Source organism: Barbus barbus (genome assembly GCF_936440315.1).
Source record: "Barbus barbus genome assembly, chromosome: 41".
NCBI lineage: Eukaryota > Metazoa > Chordata > Actinopteri > Cypriniformes > Cyprinidae > Barbus > Barbus barbus.
Window position 1 is genome coordinate 21,438,416 of NC_136719.1, and position 19,424 is coordinate 21,457,839.

The 19,424-nt window shown below is 36.6% G+C and overlaps 1 protein-coding gene across 1 annotated transcript; it reads left to right on the plus strand.

The window, feature by feature from the left end:
* The first annotated feature begins 934 nt into the window (after window positions 1–934).
* LOC306860885 (LIM domain and actin-binding protein 1-like) lies at window positions 935–18,325 on the plus strand. Its single transcript, XM_079402887.1, has 11 exons — window positions 935–1,196; window positions 3,815–3,966; window positions 5,225–5,267; window positions 6,930–7,250; window positions 12,442–12,499; window positions 12,766–12,869; window positions 13,626–13,700; window positions 14,083–14,128; window positions 14,355–14,398; window positions 14,507–14,640; window positions 16,727–18,325. Exons 2-11 carry the CDS (start codon window positions 3,845–3,847, stop codon window positions 17,673–17,675), a joined length of 1,896 nt encoding a protein of 631 aa, XP_079259013.1. The 5' UTR covers window positions 935–1,196; window positions 3,815–3,844; the 3' UTR covers window positions 17,676–18,325.
* The last annotated feature ends 1,099 nt before the right edge of the window (window positions 18,326–19,424 follow it).

Sequence of the window (19,424 nt, forward strand, 5' to 3'; positions counted from 1 at the left end):
TTTATCAAAATCTATAAAAAATGTGAATAAATGTGCTCAGCAAAATAAGAAAATGGTAATCAGGAAAAATGCATTATATAATATTAATATTTTTTTCTATAAACAACTTATGATATTTGTTCATATATGCCCATTCTCATATTTATATAAAAAATGATAATAATAACTTATTCCCTCTTGGTTCTCAACATGACACAATTGAGTAAAAAGTGGAACATCATCACTTTTCCATTTATGAAACACCAAAAACTTCTGAACTAAAGTGCTTGACAAATCCAGGAGAATATTTTATAGAATTTTATTGGCCACCTTAAGAAAAATAAGGCATTAAAGTATACAAATTTTAAATTTGGAAATAACTAATAATAAGATAAAATAAATAAAAGTATATAAAAAAATAACTAAACAACAAAATATTTCACATTATTTGATATTTGAATTTTTATTTAGAATAGATATTTTTTTTACATTTATTAATTTCTGAAATTTTATTTTGAAAATTTTTTTTTTTTTCCTGAGGAAACACACACACACACACACACACACACACACATATATATATATATATATATATATAAAATGTGCTGAAAGGCATACTATAACACTGTGGAATGTTGTGTACAGTCTCAAGCAAGACTTCCATGTGACTGGGATTAAAAAAAGTGATCTATTGCCTGAAGACTCCTAGACAGGCTCCTCTGTGAGACGTCACTGCTTTGTGTTCCCACGGTTTTATTTTATATTAGATGAGAATTTAATAAGAATGTCCAATGAAGGAAAAAAAAGAAAAATAAAAAAAATGTGAAGAAAAAAAAAATGCTGCACACAACTTACAATCTTTATTGTCCTAATGAATTTTTTCTTTTGATTTTGGGGTGAAATATGAGCAGGACATGGAGGCGGGGACTTTTGCTCACTTCCAGGAATCCTGTGGGATTCCCAGACTGAGTAGAGGCCTTGTTGACTCACTCTTTCTGTCTCTTCTGCTGAGAGTCTGATGATGAACTGCTGATCTCAGAAGTGGGAGGAGCCTTACCTGCTAGGTGCAAAGCAGCTCTCTTCCCATTGGCTGAGAGGAGTCAGTATATTTCCTCACTCATAAACAATGTGAGAGTGAGCAGAGGCAGAGTGTTCAGAGCATTGAGAGGCCAGACAGAAAACTCCCAGCACTTCCACTGAAAGACTGCAAATTTAAAGTAAGTATGTTTTGATGTGTAATTCATGGGCCTTTGTTTGTGTTGATGAGTTGAGTTCAGAGGGAACATAAGCTTGTCATGTTTTGCATTTTGAATGCATGCTTCATGGTTTTGTTTGATTGAGCTGCCTCTCACTTTTCACTTTGCTTTCAATGGTCTCACCAGCTGATTTATCTAACTTGCTGAGTGATTTTAAAAGGGACAGCTTTCTTTTCAGTAAAATGTAAGGAAAAAAATAAAAACCGTATTACATCAAGATACTGCATTTGTTAATTTTAGAAAGTCATTTTTTGTGTAAAACGGGTTGAGAGTTGTAATATGTAGTTCAATGCTAAATATGTTATCAATGTTATTTGTAATCAAAGTTAAATGAGCACATTTCAGCATTATTTGTGAATTGCATCCATTATGAATAAAAAATAACTAAACAACAAAATATTTCAGAATATTTTTATTTTGAAATAATCTTAGCAATTTAAAAGAAAATGTGCATTCATTTGAAACATGATTCTGAGAAAATATATATATATATATATATATATATATATATATATATATATATATATATATATATATATATATATATATATATATATATATATATATATATATATATATATTATTTTTTTTTTTTTTTTTTTTTTTTTTAAACTGTGATGAATAAACTTATGAATTTTTAATACCGAAAAGCATTTTGACTAGCTATAAGTTGCTTTTTGTGGTTTTTAAAAGACAATAATGACTGGGTGAAGTATTGAAAATGTATTGGTCAAAAGATGTTGGAACCTTTCTGATGATATGATTAAAAGCGGAGCGCAAGGGTAAGTCAAACCTCTGGGAATAAAGTGCAGACTTGTCTAAGCATGCTGATGTGACCTGAGTCTGATATTTCTGCTTCATTGAATCCATCAGAATGTTCCCATGTCATTTAAGCAGAAGCACATTGCGTTTATGCTGAATGGATGAGTCTACTTGAAGCAAATCAGCAATTTTGGAAAGCCCTCGACTGTAATTTGTTGACTTAAGAAGTCCTGATTTATAAGATGAGAGAGAGTGTCTCATCTTCTGAGTCACATCCTAATGTCTCAATACGAGAGATCCTTGAGAAAACATAGATCTCTCAGAGTATTAAAACTTAATAAAGCTCATTTTTGGGTTCCTGTGATAGGATTCTTTCTCAGGCAACAGACAATATAGCATATTCAAACTCTGTTTATGGTTTTATGTAAGTGGAGTAATCTGAGGTAATGATGACTCAGTTGCTGTCTCAGCAGCTTCAGTGGCGTTTTAACTGTGAATCTGCTTCTTTCTTGTATTACCCAAAACAAAGCTCTTTGCTCAACTGTGCATGGTGGAGAACATGTTTGAATTTATATATTTCTAAAGTTAATCATTAAAATGCTGGCTAATTTGAGGTATTAGTATTATTGAAACCTAATTATAGTTATTTACTGAGAAAATCACTGGCGAGGAAAATTCCTTTCTGATCCTTATCTTTGCATGGATCATTTCCAGCAGTTTCTGTCTATTCATATAAGACTCTCACCTGTGTGTATGTGATCATTTCACGGGTAAGGAGAGGTTTGCAGTTGCCCACAGATGATCGGTTTCCTGTGAAGTTTGTAACAGGCATGACCTCATGTGATAAGAGAATTGTTTTGCTGTTTTCTGTCATATCAGGCATATGTCTGAGCATGTCTGAATGATCAGGTGAGCAGCTACAGGTGTTGTGCACTGACACCGAATGATGACTCATTCAAGAGTGGTATAGGAAAAGAATAATTTCTCCCGCTTTTGAATGTCATGACGCATTTGATTTGCCTCGAGTATAATTGGATGCCTTTTTTTTTTTTTTTGCAATGCATTGGATCGGGCCAGCTTTTTTTTCTTTATAGTGGAAAAAGGTTCTTTAGATTTTTAAAAAAAAATGTGCTTCACATTAAGAAAAAATGGTTCTTCTAAGTACCGATCACTGAAAGGATCTTTGAGGCACCAAAATGTTTCTTCTATGGCTTTGCTGCCTTTTAGAACCTTTATTTTTAAGAGTTTAAAGAACCTTTTTCCACCATAAAGAACCTTTTGAAGGTTCATGGATGTTAAAGGTTCTTCATGGAACCATCAATGCCAATATAGAGCCTTTATATTTAAGAGCGTATTGGAAAAATCATTATTTTATCATCTGATATTGTAATGGATTTTAATAGTTTAATAAGTGGTACTGAAAAATCTAGCTTTTCCATATATTGGGGGGGTTTCTGAGAGTCTTGGTTTAAAAACTCCTGGTTTGGCTATATAATCATCAAAGGAGCAAGTTATTTGTCTTCATTTTAACAATCAGCAGAAAGATGGAATTTAATACCCGTTTACAACAGAGTTTACAACATTTAGTATTTTAAAAACTATGCTTAAATCAAATGGGATCATTGACTTGATTATAATGTGATGTTGTACGAATTGTATTGTTTGTGACTGAATATTGCAATTTTATAACAACATTCTGCCCAGGGACTGCAGATGCTTTATAGCTAACTCTGGCACAACACTTTTGTTGTGCATTGTCCCTGCATAAATAAATGAAATGAACTAAACTAATATTTGAAATGCCTCTGTCCTAACAGAAATCCTACTGAAGGCATCAGGAAACCAAGATGGCAGTCAGTTCATTTCATCGTGGGCAATGGGCCTCACAGTCCTTGCGAGTTACAGCAAAGGAGCTCTCCATTGTTGGTGTGCGAGGCAAAAACACGGCCATTGCTGAGCGATTTTCCAAGTAAGCAAATTTCAGGATTTGCATGTCTAAAACTGATCTCACTTGTCCTTTAACCTCTCCAATTTGCTCTCACTTTATCACTCTTTTAGTGCTATTTAGACCGGTTTTAAAAGCTGCTGTTTTGTTCTAAATTGGTTTATGATGTTCAGACCTCTGCTCCAACATTATCAGGAAGTTCATCAGCAGAAAGTGCTGTCAAATCCTATAGTGATGCTGTCAACACCCAGACACGGTCAAATTATTTGAGGTGCATTTTAGTGAAATTTAATTTAATTACAAATCATATAGGCTACTTTACATAAATGACAAGTTTACTTGCATTTAATTACTGACCTATGAAAATTCCAAATACTTACTCATTTCTTGTTTTAAAAATGTCAGAACTCTAAATCTCTTCAGATTGAAGTTCCATACTGAATTCCTCATTTTCAGTCAGGTCTCAGATATTGGACCGCTAGCGTACATGCTTGATTTACAGCTACATGTCTGCTGCCCGACTCAGCTTGGTCAGTGTATTTCCTGTGCGGAGGAATTTCTCAGAGCATCTGGAGTTGTTCCAGTTCATCTCCTGTCAGATTTTCTAATGTCTTTTCCAGTGTTCTGCTTTTGGCTTCCTTTCTACACCTACAGCAATGACTTCACCATCCCAAGTACTGTAGATTTGCCAGCTGGCTTAGTGAGCATTAAAGAATTCAAAGCGAAGGATTAAATGGTTTTGAATCTGATTACTGACCTGTGATAAGTTTGGGCAAATAGAAATCATGTGTTTGGTATTCTTCTGGTTTAAACGGTTGCATTTGTTCAGGCTTGCAGGACTATGATTATCATCACTTTTGTAGTCTTTATCACTGTTTTTCCTTCCAACTAACCTACATTTAGAGCCAGCGGTTAGTTTGAATGTGGATTTCCTTTGGAAATCAGATGAACTTCCTGCTTTCAGTGCTTGGGAAAAGTCCCTCCAACAGGTGGTTAGTGTATCTGAAACTCCTTTAGGCTAGATTTCAAGTTTTGTTTTTAACGAGCCGTAAAAATAAAACTGGAAGCAAAATCAAGACGGTCCAGTTCATCAGCACTCCTACATGTGACCACTAGGAGCCATCAATGATCAAAAGGGATCTTTTAGTCTTTAGGCAGATAAAAGGAGATATATCTCAGAATATAAAAGTCAAGCTTCTGATAATTAGTTTTTAAAATTCATAGAAACTAGCTACCTGTGTTTCATCTTAGTGATCAACTCTTCTGCTTCATTTCTTCTCAGGTACCAGAAAGCAGCAGAAGAAACAAGTTCAGACAAGAAAAAAGTAAGTTCGCACCACCTTACTATTCATTATCTAGTTTTCTATCTGAAAACTGCCCTACTAAACTACTGCTGCTGCTGTTTAGACACACATGCATTCAGTGTCCAGTCATCTCAATCCCTATTTAGACGTCTTAATCTGCAGGTAATTCCCATGCGCTTTACATAACTGGTCCAGTCAATCTGGGTCTTCTGAATGGTAGTGTTTCTTCATAAATAAAACACTGCGGAAGCTTCAGTAATTGGTGTAAGAGTTTGTCAGGAGTTGCAGAAATGAGGATGAGCAGGATGATACTCTTGTGGATGTAGGTATGAACTATATGACTGTATTTGAAAGACAATGCAGCGGTTTCGTGTTATGAAGGTTTTGCATTGGGGTTTTGTTAAATCTAATTTTTTTTTAAATCAAAGGGTTTGCTTTCTGCCCCACTGTGTGGATGCCTTGCATTGTTTTGCCAATTGGTTCAGTGTGTTTGTGTCAGGCCTCATAATTGTCTGGAATTTGAATAGCTGACTCCAGAAGATATTTTAACATCAGCCAGAAGTATGTGAGCTGTTGTAGCATGCATTAAAGGGAAGAAACTAGGGTCAAATTAGCATGCTTTAGTTGCTTTTGCACGTAAGCACACCACAACAATGAGTTATACTTAAAAGGTAAATAGATTTTCAAACTCTTAGCTTGGGAGGAGGGGGGGGGGGGGGGGTTCTATTTATAAAAAAAACTTCTTAAAACATAACATTGTTTTCCAGTCTTTAGTGTTCTGAAATTAAGCTCATAAGTACTTTTTTTCCCTGAAAGTAATTCATATCTGTGTTCAGAATTCTAAATATTTTAGCACTAAATTATAGTCTAAATAAATAATATTATTTTAAATTTAAAGTCTATTTTTATCAGTTTATATTTCATTAACCATTAAACAAACTTAAGTTTTAAAATACTTTTTGTTAAATTGAAACTTAAATGTTAACTCACACAACCTGGACGTGACTAAGCTTGTAATATCTTTCACAAACTTTATTTTTTTTCCCCCCATTTCCAGTCACTACTTCCCCTTTTATGTTCTTCCTGGTTCGTCTGTCCTGTTGTAAGGGGGTTGGCCTAGTTCCCTCATGCAGATATTTTCTAAAGACTAGCATCTGGTGCTGCATTTTTTCCCCCTCATTTCCACCAGCACAGTCTGAGGGAGCCACTCCTTCCATTTGCCAGGTTTCTGAAGCTTTTGTAGTCAACCTTTTCCTAACAAACTAACACAAATTTTGTTTAGCTAATCGCTACTAATCCAGATATTGACAAGATACTCTGTCATTTATATCTGCTTAATGCTTTTCCTTGGTGTTTCTGTAAAGGTTTTCTGTGTCAAAATTGTCATAAAAGCCCTGGAGACTTTCAGTCAGTAATGTATTTTTAATCATGAGTGTATTTATTAGTATTTTTAATTAGATCTTAGAATTTATTTAAATCTGTCTTATTCAAAACTTAAGATTGAAATAACTAAATCTGTATATACTGTTATTTAAATTAGTATTTTATGTTTGAATTTAGTTAGTAATATATCAGTACAGTCAGACTCTATTCTCTGGATTGTCTTCTGTTGAGATTAGTTTAAAAGTTGAGAAACCCCAGGAGTGAATGCTCTACTGACAGCCTCTTTGTTCTTCTTTACAGTCTCCAGAGAAGTCGACTCCTTCCTTGCGCAACAGCAATCTGAGTGTCCTAAAGCAGCTCTGGGAACAACCAGCGGAAACGCCTACATCTCTAGAACCCAAAACACACTCCACACAGCAGGAGAACCATCAGCGACAGCCTTTAGGTCCCGGTGTTAACACCTCACTGGAGTCCACAGACAGCACAGAGACCCAGTTGTTGAGCGACAGTGACCAGGCGATGGAGAAGTGGACGCAAAGAGACATGCTCATCGAAAAGCCCACAGTGCCTCTCAACAGTCTGAAGATGATGTTTGAGAAAGGCGAGATCTTTCACAACAATGTAAGTACAAATATTATCTAAATTGGTGCATATTATCTTAATTGGGCATCTTGTCAATTTAGTAGATAACACTAATTGTGTGAATGAACTGAAAGTGTGTGTGCAATTTAAAAGCTCATCAGCCCAACTTTTTAAAATTATAATATTTTTTTTCCATCTTATAAATGTTAATTGAGACTTCTTGGACCAAAATAATCAGTATATTAGAATGATTTCTGTGAAACTGAAGACTGGAGTATTGATGCTGAAAATTCAGCTTTGCATCACAGGAATAAATTACATTTTAAAATGTATTAAAATAAGAGGATAGTCGTTTTAAAATTGTAATACTATTTCAGAATAGTACTGTTTTTGATCAAATAATAGCACCCTTGGTGAGCATAAGAGACTTGTTTTAAAAACTATTACCAACTATAACTTATAATTTCTGAATGGCCTGTTTTTGCAGCTTTGTTCACATTCATAAATGTTCAGGTTGGACTGGGGAGGATGTTCTGAATTGTGACTCATGTTGTAAGTCTAGTATGTACAGTATTAGGTCTACTCCTATGTCCCCTTGAAGTATATTAAAGTTTGATTAATTACTGTGATCAAGACGACTTGATCAAAGTGCATCTGTCTGTTCTGCTGGCTGGATATCTCCTTGTATTCAAAACATTCAAGAGACTGGTCATGCTGTGAGTCACATGGTCTGTGATCATGAAGACACCAGTGTGCTCCTCCAGTCTCCCTCTGAGCTTTAAGGTTGTTTCTGTAGCTTCACTGCTCTGCTAAACAGCCTGCAGGACAACTATTGTTAACTTGTGTTCTGTAACCTTGCATTAAATCTTAGTGCAGCTTGCTAATTCTAGCAGTACTTCTCCTATTGTTCATACTTGGATTTAGAAAAACAACAACACTCTAACGATGCTGTATTCAATTTTGTCAGAAGATGTGGAAGTCTAGTTTTACTAAAGCTTCTTTTGAAACAAGATCCACTGATTTGAATCTCGGATCTATTGTTCTCTGCTAGTCTGTGTGGTTAAAGATGACGGGAACATTCTTGTGGTGTCTTTTTAGTCTTGTCTTCATCTGACAGTTTGCTTTATTTTTTTAATCTAATTTTTCACAAAGGTGTTTGAAATGTTCAATGTACTGGGATCTCACCGTACACAATGGTGTCTCTTGTTTGTTCCATGGCCTGCGAAGGGAGTCGTGGCCAACATTTTATCTGCAAAAGAGTAAGCCGTTTTGAAGTTACGTGGGTGGAGGAGAGGGAAAGACTGAAACTGAAAGCATTTTTCCCATTGTACCGTCACCACTGCATCACTAGTGGTTCAAAACGTCCCAACATGCAACCTAGATCCACACCATACTTAGTGGTTCTTGCAAAGACAAACATCACTTATTGGGGTTAGAGACTTTTTCCCATCCCTAATCCAAACTTTCCATTATTAATTTAAATTTGTGAATAGTTTAGTCCAACTAGACATTTCATGGAAAAGAAATGACTCTATAGAACACTGGACACTGATTCGGTTCTTCAACTCACTCAAAGATCTGGTTGTAGCAGATTACATTTGTTGTGCCTTTTTATTTATTTATTTATTTTTTTTACATTTTTGACATAGTAGTGACACCTGAATAATTACAATTAATTTTTTGAGCTAAACTCAAACTCCTCACCCTCTCAAAAGACATTTTCATCATTAAACGGGATAAGGTTGCTCTCATTAAAAGTCTTTGCTGTTCTCACCGGGGGGCTGATGTCATGAGAGAACCGTCCACATGATCACTGAAGGGTTCAAGATCTCTGCTCCCATCTCAGCCAAACTTCTCTCCTTTAACCTGAGGGGGATGGTCATGAGGGAGAGAGACTGGCTGAAATGATTTGAATTCATCATCCAACTCCTCCAGCAGTTTTTATTTATTTTTAAATCTGCTGCAGAGATGTCGCTGGATATTGAATTTGGGCTACTTTGAGAGATGAATGGAGTAATGAACTGCCAAGAAAAGCAGTTAATAAAGAGAAATTCCAGATATGACTAGATGTGATGACATGCAGAGTCTGAAGGGTGGACACATTTCATAAGAATCTAGAATTTTGCCATCCAGTGTGCGTCCGTTTTTCATTTAATTATTTTGCTTTAATAATAATTATATATATATATATATATATATATATATATATATATATATATATATATATATATATATATATATATATATATATATATATATATATTATTAGTTAACTGCACTAAAGAAACTAAATCTGAAATAAAAATTACAAAAACAACAAAATTTGTAAAACTAGCTAAAATGAAAATTGACAATTATAAAAATAAAACTGATGCAAAATTAATAAAATATAATAGTATCTCAATGATGCTAAAATAACAGAATAATAATGAAAAGTGTTTTTTATAATAATAAAGTATGTAAATGTATAGATAATTTATTAAATGATTAAATCTTGCATGATCCACAAATTTTTAAAAATATCTTCCTTTTGCCACTTTATTTCAAGGATTAAATTAAATGAAAGTGATAATATACGTGTACTGTATATATTTTATCCTTTGTCACAGATTTTATCCTGTGATGGGACACTCCTCATTTCTGGCAGACCGTGGCTCAGATGTTCCCATCTTTTGTGTGTTTTGGATTAAAAGAGGGTCTTTGTCTGGGCTGATGCCCCCTATGGCTGCGCTGCCTTTGCCTTTTATACTGTTTATTTCCCACTCCCCTGGTGTCGGCACACCAGCCTGGAGATGCTGCACTGATGCCTGTCTGGCTGGTTCCCCCACAGCTGCACTGATGGCTAATCCACGATTGGGGGTGGGCCGGTTTCAGCCCCCTTGTTGGATTTAGAGGTTCAAGCAGCTGCCCACCCCACCCTCTTAGCCCTCCCCCTCTCTATCTCTCCCGCTGCTGCCAGCAAAACACTGGCATGCTCACCGTCTCTAATCTGCTCTCAGAGCACTGCCGGGCTTTAGGCAGACAGACTCGGCTCTGTAAATCTCCAGGAATCACGGCGGACCGCCCGTTGTTGTCTGTCTGATTTTAAATAGGTAAGACACGTGGCTTTTAGATCGATACTGTTATTGTTACATGTGGAAACTCTCTGTTGGGTGGGATGATGTCAGTTTTAGTTCCCGTCGTGCTGCTTTCCTGAGAACAATGACTATGGATACAGCAGACTTTTTGGAGGATGTGTTTGTCCTGGGATTGACTGTTGTAGGTCTATATTTGCAAGTCACTTGAAAATTAAATGGTTTTTGTTTAAGTGTCATATTCTGATACAAAAGCTAAGATGTAATATCACATAAAGAAATACAATAATTTAATATAATAAAACTAACAATTAAATGGAAGAGAAAATGTTGTAAGCAGGAACAGATGTCTAACTTTATAAATGTTGCCCGTGATTTTAATTAATAATTTACTGAAAAGTTTACAGATCAAACATTGTGACAAAAGCAGCTCATTTTATCTAATATTTCACATCATACAATTCCGCCACATCAACAGGGTCTCAAACTGTTGGGTTAATGTTGTGGATTTAGTAACAGGGGCTGTTCTGGTCTCCATGTGTCTCAGTCTGGAGGGTGTAGAATTGCATGAGAGCGGTTGTGCTGTGTGTGCTGGTGGTGTTGTGGCAGTAAAGCCAGACGCTGGTGTCTGTCCACGGCTCTCTCAGAGCTCATTAGAGGATTATTGATGCCAGTGGAGGAGCTGGCCGGCCAGAGAAGGAGACATGTTTAAACACTGCTGTCATGGCTTTAAATGTCCCTTGTCACCTTGCTACTTAGTGTTGTTTACAAAAGTATTACTTTAGCTCATGGGTTGGGGGATTTCAACAAACCCCTTAACCCAGAGTGTTAAACTTTGGGGCGAAATTTTGTCCTGCACTGAATAAGGCTTAATATGAAGATATCTGTATCTATTTATTTTTTGCTGGCCAACAAAAAAAAAAAAAACCTAGAGACTTGCATTTGAAGGAAGAACTTTGGTGTTGCCAAGTCCTCAGTTTTCCTGCAGAATTGGGTTACTTTCATACTGTTGCTGCAGGTTTTTTTTTTTCTGATTTAAAGTGAAATCTTCCGCCCGGGGGTGCGCTTCCCAAAAGCATTGTTAGATAACTATGGTTGTTACTTCCATTGAACTTTATTGGTAATGACAGAACTTGCGACTATAATTGCTTTTGGTTAACGCACCCCAGAACATAATTTTTGACCAAGAAGAACCCCCAGAACACAATTTTCCTAGTCAATTTCCCCTGAAACAAGACTGGGCTTGCTTTGGCCATGATTGGGCAAGTTTTAAGAAGCAATCGACCCTTCGCAGGGAGTTTGATAGACAGTCGTTCTAAACAATCATAATGCCGAATCTGCCATTTTTGTCCGACAAACAAACCAGACAGAGGTGTATTGACGTCTTTCTGCAGTTTAAACAAGATACCTTCTGATGTTCATTCATGTTTATTTCATGCTATAACTAGTATAGAGGAAGAGATGATCGGTTCACGTGCCGCTTGAACTGAGGTGCTACAGCGATCTGTCATGACACATTAACGAGCCACAAAACGGTGTTTGTATGACGTGAGAACATGTATGGTGTGAGAGTGGCATGGCTTGTCAGACATAGCAACAGTAATGAATGGGAGTGGGTCTTTGCAACCCTGAAGGACTCAAGCTATATCTAGATACCAGAATGTCATAGGTATTTAAGTTTGTGGTTTAAAAAAAACAAACAAACAAAAAACACCTAGCGATTATTTTGCAATGCCTTAGCAACCACCCAGATCACTTAGTGACATTCTAGCAACCATCTGAAATACCCTACCAACTGCAACATGCAACACCTTAGCAACTGCACATTAACATCATGGCAACCACCCAGAATACTCTTAAAAACCATCTAGCAATGCTTTAGCAACTACCCAGTCCCTATCAGCCACTAGGACATATGAGAAACAGGAAATATTTGTGAGGGGAGAATGACAATGAGATCAAATTTGCATTGGGTCTGACTTTAAAGTCTATGAAATTACATTGAATATCCTGTTTGATTCTGAAATGCCTTGCATTCAAGTAGTACAATGGGTGTCAAATGGCTAGTCACATTTACTTGAAGGACTTCTTAACGCTCTCTTTGTCCTTGCTCTGTGCTTAGCACTCTTCATTAACACGTTTCTTTGTCTGTTTAGGTGTCCAGAGAGCCTGGGAAAACAGGAGACAGTGGATCCGAGAACATGGAAGATAAAGGTACAGAATCAAAAGCGGCACTAAGCAAACACACTGGTCTTGTTCAATATGTTTTCAGTTACATGATCTCACATCTTGAACTTCCTGCTTCCTTTTTGCAACACTGTAAGAATCCGCTTTCTGGAAATTGCTGTGGCAGTTCTGTGGCAGTTCCTATTTTCCATTCCCACTTTGACCTTGTGGCACGCACACTTTTTTCCATTGTATTTCATTGTTATTAGAGACCCCACTGACTAATCTGACTACTTTTCTTCCGTTCTTCACAGAAAGTCTTGACTCTGCAGTCAAAATGGAGTCCACCCCTCTCAGGGACCGAATGGCCATGTACCAGGCAGCAGTGACTAAGCACGATTTCCCTTCCTCCCCCACTGTGAGTGACAACCCCCTCCACCCCCCTTCACCATAAACACTCCCTCAGATACTATCACTCTTTATAATTTCATCACATGCAAATGTTCAGTCTTTCTGCTGACATGACACTATTTGCATCTGGTTTGAAGGGACAGTTCACCCCAAATTGAGAAGTCTGTCATCATTTACTCCTTTTGTTCCAAACCCGTATGACTGACTTTCTTCACTGCTTTTTTCCATGCTTTTCCAATTAAAAATAAACAGGGACTGAAACTTTTCATGCAACTTTTAAGTTGCTAAAAATCCCCAAGAATCTTGACGTTGGCCTTAGATGAGTTATGTCCAATTTGTGAATTAAAAGAATGAATCCGTTCATAAAACCCATCTTAATGATTAATGCATGAATTGGACTGATCTGATCTGGTTCATTTAGATTTCAGGATCATCAGAGAATGACAAATTTTAGCCAGCTTTTCTAGAGGTTACTTACAGTTCTCTATAGTCAAGCATCGTATAGACCATTTTATGGTACTTTGATAACCCTTTTCTGAAGTTTTATGATTCCAGTCCTCATTCATTGCATTTGCATGGGAAAATAGCAAAAAGCAATCGGTTTAAAAAGTTATTCTTTTTGTTGCATCCTAAAGTTTTGGATTGGAATGCCTTCAGGATGATAAAATGATGACCGAATGCTCATTTTTGTGTGAACTGTTCCTTTAAGGGAGCACATGCACAAAGATAACCTTTTCCCTTTTTGTGTTCCTGGTTCTGGCAGAGTGAACCAGCAGACAATGAAGTCCGCAGTCACAGTGGGAAGCAGAAGGAAAATGTGCCGCCAGTGTCTCCTGATGTGAGAACTGACAACATGAAATACTCAGACTGAACAGACCCTATTTGCTTTTGTTAATATACGATCCTGGCTTTGTGTACATACACATTTTTTGCCTTCATAATCATTTATCAAACAACTTGCCCCCACATCTGACTTTGTTTTTGGCTGAATCCCTTCGATTTTTCAACCTCACTCCAATCTTCCTCCTGCTTTTCATGATGCAGTCAATTCCTGTGCTTTATTTTTGTTGAATATCAGGTTTTAGTCAGATGTCACATTATGAAAGCAGAAAGGGTTACAACTGCAGTTTCATTTTAACACAACAGATTATAATTTTTTTTTTTTTTAAAGTAGTAATGTTTCTGGCACTGTAGCCTTAATAGGTCTTTCTTTCTTGTAGGGCTCTGAATCCAACACTATGAAAAGTCCCAATTCAGACAGGAATGGTGAGTCTCTTGCAACCATACTTGCATACAAATCATGAGTGAATGTTCTACTTGTTATTGATCTAAGTTTAACTATATTTTAAGTATTCTGACACACAGTGAGAACCGATCATGCTTTCTTTTATGACTAAACTTTATCAAATACATGCACTGTTAGTCACTTGGAAGTCAGCGCCATCTAGAGAGAGTTTTGCTGAAACGCCAACACTGTTCTCTCATTTTACAGGCTCTGTTATAAGTCCTGAACAAAACCAGCCTAAAACTGTTAGGGTGAGAATATTCAATCAATATTAACTTTTATTTTTATCTTTTAGTTTAGTGACGTTTAGTTTATTTTTTTTTTCTAAAACATCTGAATGTGTTTTTGTGCACTTGTAGACGTTCCGTTTGCCTGCCCTTGAAACCTGCATCATGTGCCTTAAGACCGTGTACCCACTAGAGAAACTTGTAGCGAATCAGCAGATTTACCACAACACCTGCTTCCGCTGTGCCTACTGCAACACTAAACTCAGGTGAGGACAAGGCACTCTACCATGGCCCTGATGCTATACTGAAACACTTGACTGTAGGGTGTCCCGTTTGTCAATTTATGATGAAGGATGATCATAAGTTTGCGCACCCCATGCATAGCCACTGTTACTTTTACTGTTTTTGTCCACTGACAAAAATATATGCTTAGTCAGTATTTTGTCATATTCATTTATTTTAGTCATAATTTTTTAATGGTATCTAATTTTACTGTTAGAATTTTTTTTCTCCATTTTTTTTTTTTTTCCAAACAAATACAGAACAAAAGAACACATTCCTAAGAGCAACTTATAAATATAACATACGATCGGTCACCAAATACAGCAAAGTGTTGTAGTGTATTTAGATTTCGATCAGATTTTGCCATACAAAGTTATGTTGAGTTACATATCTGACACAGTTTATTGATTAGGAGTCAAAAATGATTCAGATTCATATAAAATGACAACGGAGAGAGACAAGAGGAGAAGAAATAATAAAATAAAAAAAAACGTGCATAGGTAACAGATTAAATCTTTTCTCTTCTCAACCATTTCCCCCAGCATGTTGCATTGTTGTTCTAAGGAAAGGGTCAGCACTTCCATACTGTACACATCGTTTACAATTTCCTGCCATTCACATACAGGGGATCTTCTTTGAGACATTTCCTTGTAATGGCCTTCTTACTTGGTTGCTAATAGTATATTAAAGAAGTATATATCCTCCTTTGTTATTTTTGAAGAAGAAAATCCCAAGTATATTGTTTTAAAATTACACTCAAGATTCAATCCCATTATTGCATTTACATCTCTATTCAGCTCCTGCCAGTAAGTATGAATAATATTACAGTCCCAAAAGATGTGAAAATGGTCAGCCATTACATTTCCGCATTTTCTCCAGCATTCACCAACTTTTTGATTTCCAGTTTGGATTTTTTTTTATTCTTGTACTGTTAGAAAACAGTTTTTAAAAAGTCTATTTTAAACACTTCATGTATTACACACATAAAAATGTTGAAAATAATCTTCTGAAATAACATTGAGTACACTACCTAAATACAATATTGGTTTCAACTATGGTTGCATTCTCGTCAATGTAGTCTAGGCCTATGTTTATGTTGATTATGTATAGAATGCATTGGGGGTTAGATATTTAACAGGCTAGTGTGTTTCACTTTACTAGTATCTTTAGTCTTTTTTTTTTTTTTAAATAAACTACTAAATTATCTGAAACAATCATATTGGCACGTCCACAGCAGGTTGTCAGTTCTCTATCTGAGTTTTACGTTCACACACGGAGGTTATTTACAAAAGTGGCAACCGGTTTCAGGTCGTACAACACAACTTGAGGCAAAATTCTGCTGTGTGTGAACTGAACTGTACTGGACTAGTTCTCTGTCACTATGAGAAAACCACACGTCTAGTGTCAATATTTCATGAATAGTTCCGGTAACTTACAGAGATGAAGATATGAGCCATTTATAATTTGAAGGTTTCAAAGTCACTGTCGTCATCCACAGGAGCGGCTCCTGCAAGTTTTGTGTTTAATATTATTATATTTATATGATGAATGGAATATAGCCAGCTAGAAAAGCGACTCCGTTTACCGGCGTTAGTTGACCGTTTATCGCGTTTGGTCTGCAAGTGCGCGCGACTCAAACTTAGCTCTCCAGTCAGAAAAAACCTCAGTTAATTCAAATTTGACTAACTACTCATTCCATCAGCTGTGATAAACTTTAACAAACATGTTATAGGCCTACTTATCGAATCTTCGACATTCACGGTTAGCGCGAGAATAAAAAGGGTTGGGTTGTTTCATCACAAATTTAGCCAATCTGAATAGTTATTTTTTTCTTCATAAATAAAATAAATGTTGTGCATGTCATGTGGTATTATACTTTTACTTTTTAATTTTTTAAAATAAAATATTTAGTTTTTGGTCATCTTGTCTGCGTTATTCATGATTAAAAAAAATAACTTTTTTGTCAGTAAAAATATCTAGAATGTCATTTAGCACAGCGCTTGTGTATTTAAATGGTTAAAGTTGGTTTGTTTCTAATCTATCACTGTTTTGCCGCCCTCTTTTGGTCAGTCTTGTGAACTACGCCTCTTTGCACAACAACGTCTACTGCAAGCCACACTTCTGCCAGCTGTTTAAAGCCAAGGGCAATTATGATGAGGGTTTTGGCCACCGACCCCACAAAGAGCTTTGGGAGGTGCGAGGAGAAGGAGCTGAGGAGCAAGTGAAGCTGTCACCTCAAGAAACCACATCCAGCCCAACAGTAGAGGAGTCTCCATTGGTAAAAGTTAACGTGCTTGCGGCCACTTTAGAGACCCGAACCCAGGCCACTTCTGAGAGGGCGGAGAAGCCACTGGAGACGGGACGACTCAAGATATCCTGGCCTCCGCAGTCAGAAGGGGATGAGGGCGCAACCCATGTGTGTGGATCCACAGAAGGCAGTGGCATCAAGCCCATCCGCCCGAAGTGGCCTCCAGAGGGCGACACGGTATCAAGCAACTCAGACCAATCTGATCTCCCAAAGATTCGCAGGAGCGTCTCGCTCAAGGAGAGAAGCAAGCCGTTTTCCATCTTCAGCTCTGCGCCGGCCACTCAACCCAGCAAGATATGCCAAAGATCTCCTTCAATTGAGAAGCCAAGCTCGGAGGAGGAAATGTCACCCGTTTCTTCCACCACCGACACGGTGATCTCTTCCGAGGACATGACCGAACACAACCAGTCAGAAGAGGAGGAACAAGGTGAAACGGAAACCGAGGAGGAACACAATGAGGAAAAGATGGACCAGGAGGAGAAAGTGGAAGCACAAGAAGAGGAACTTTCCTCCCTAAAATGCAGCTCACCGGTTAACAGTCCTTCATCGTCGCCCGAGAGCGAGTCTGGGTTGGATCCTGAGGAGAACCAAGCCTCACAAGATGTGGGCTTTTGGGATGGAGAAGAAGCTGAGGAAGACAGAGCTGATTTCTCTGTGGAGGACCTCATTAAGAGGAACCGTCACTATTACGATGAGGACGATGTGGTCTGAGTGATACATTAGATGTCCATGAACTTTCATTTCCCAGAAGCACCAGCGTATTTTCATGTAGTCTCCGTCTGTCTTTTGTGCAATTTTTTTTTTTCATGCTTTCAGCTTATACACGTGCCTATTAATGCAAATGAACTTAAAAACCAAGTAGTTGGCAGGTTATTCATAAGGTTTCTCTAGTCTAGATGATACACTAGAGCTCTTACTGTCTCTTCAAGCCTAGTTTTATGACATTTTAATTCATTTGGTACTTTTTCTATGTTTTATATATTAATAGGCTGGAATATTTTATTCGGCTGCTGTTCAGTTTCAGAAAATTTGCATCTCTAAACTATAAAAAAAAAAAAAAAAAAAAGTTGCTATTGCTTTAAGAATTTAATTTGATTATTAGGCCAATCTTAGTGTTCAGTTCAAGCACCCATCTTTTGTTTTATTTCACACAAGTGGTCTATCACTACTGTAATGCACTTGGATGTACTTTAAAGGTTAAACACCCCGGCTGTACCACATTTGATAGGATTAGCAACCTTTGAAATGTTTTAGTTTATTGCAAAATTTTATTATTTAACTATTTTAAATGTCACTTTTTATCATGGGACCAAATATCTTGGAATACTTTTGTTTCAAATAAATTTACTACTACAAAATCTGGAGTGGGAGAGTATTATTTTTCTGCAGAGGAACTAATACCTTTTTTTTTTTTTCTTTTTTTTTCATCTAAGTGAGCATGAAACAAACTTAATGTCTTATTTTTCCTATTTTAATTTTAAGTAAAGTATGGCATTAATTTTTGGTCTTACCTGTAACCAGTGGGGAAAATCAGTTAAAAAAACTGCAAACAACAGTAATTTTGATAAGAGATGAATATATAAAAATCACGAACATGCAATTGTTTGGGAAAAGGATATGATATACCAAGAATAAATGTGTAATAGGTAATTTGGTTCTTTTAATGCAACAACGCTTTGAAATCTGCAGTTTTATAATTAGACTCAGTTAGCTATTCAAAAATGAGTGTTTTGCCACTGGTCACAATTTGACAACTTACATTTTTTTCTGCGTCCTGCTATCATTAGTATGAGCCAGAGCAATATCAATTACACATAATAATACCAGACAGTTTAAATAGTTGTATGAATAAGGTAGCTGTATCTATTTTGAGCCGAGACACACATTATCAGTGGGGAAAATCTAAATTTAAATGTCTGCTAATGTAACTTTACACCATGTAAAAATGTTCACACAAAACCAAAACACTCTCCATTTCATTTCTAGTTGAGAATTATACATAGAATACATCAACTTTTCTATACCCTTCAAACTGCAAGCCTAATTTCAATCAGTCATGTAACAGGCAGGATTCAAAGGGTTAATGTTTTTTTGTTTTTTTTAAATGGCATACCTGGAGGTATAACATGTATGAAAAGGAATTTGACTGCAATCCCAAGTTTAGTTTGTGTGGAAATAACCGTTTCTTTATTATGTACACATTAGCAAAAGAGTGCATGCTACAATTAGAGCAACACATCAACATATTCAATGCAAGTCTCCATTTAGTAAGACTGTGTGAAAGCAAAACGATCATCGCCCATTTACGCGCCAAGCAACCACATTCCAGTGGAAGAATTCAGATGATCTTGGAGAGGACAACCGCTTGGCATTTTGCATAAGCTTAACTGATAGAGGTATTTGGTTTTGGCTTCCCTGTGCTGTCAATTTATGTCTGGAACGCAAGCAATTCTTTGTTAA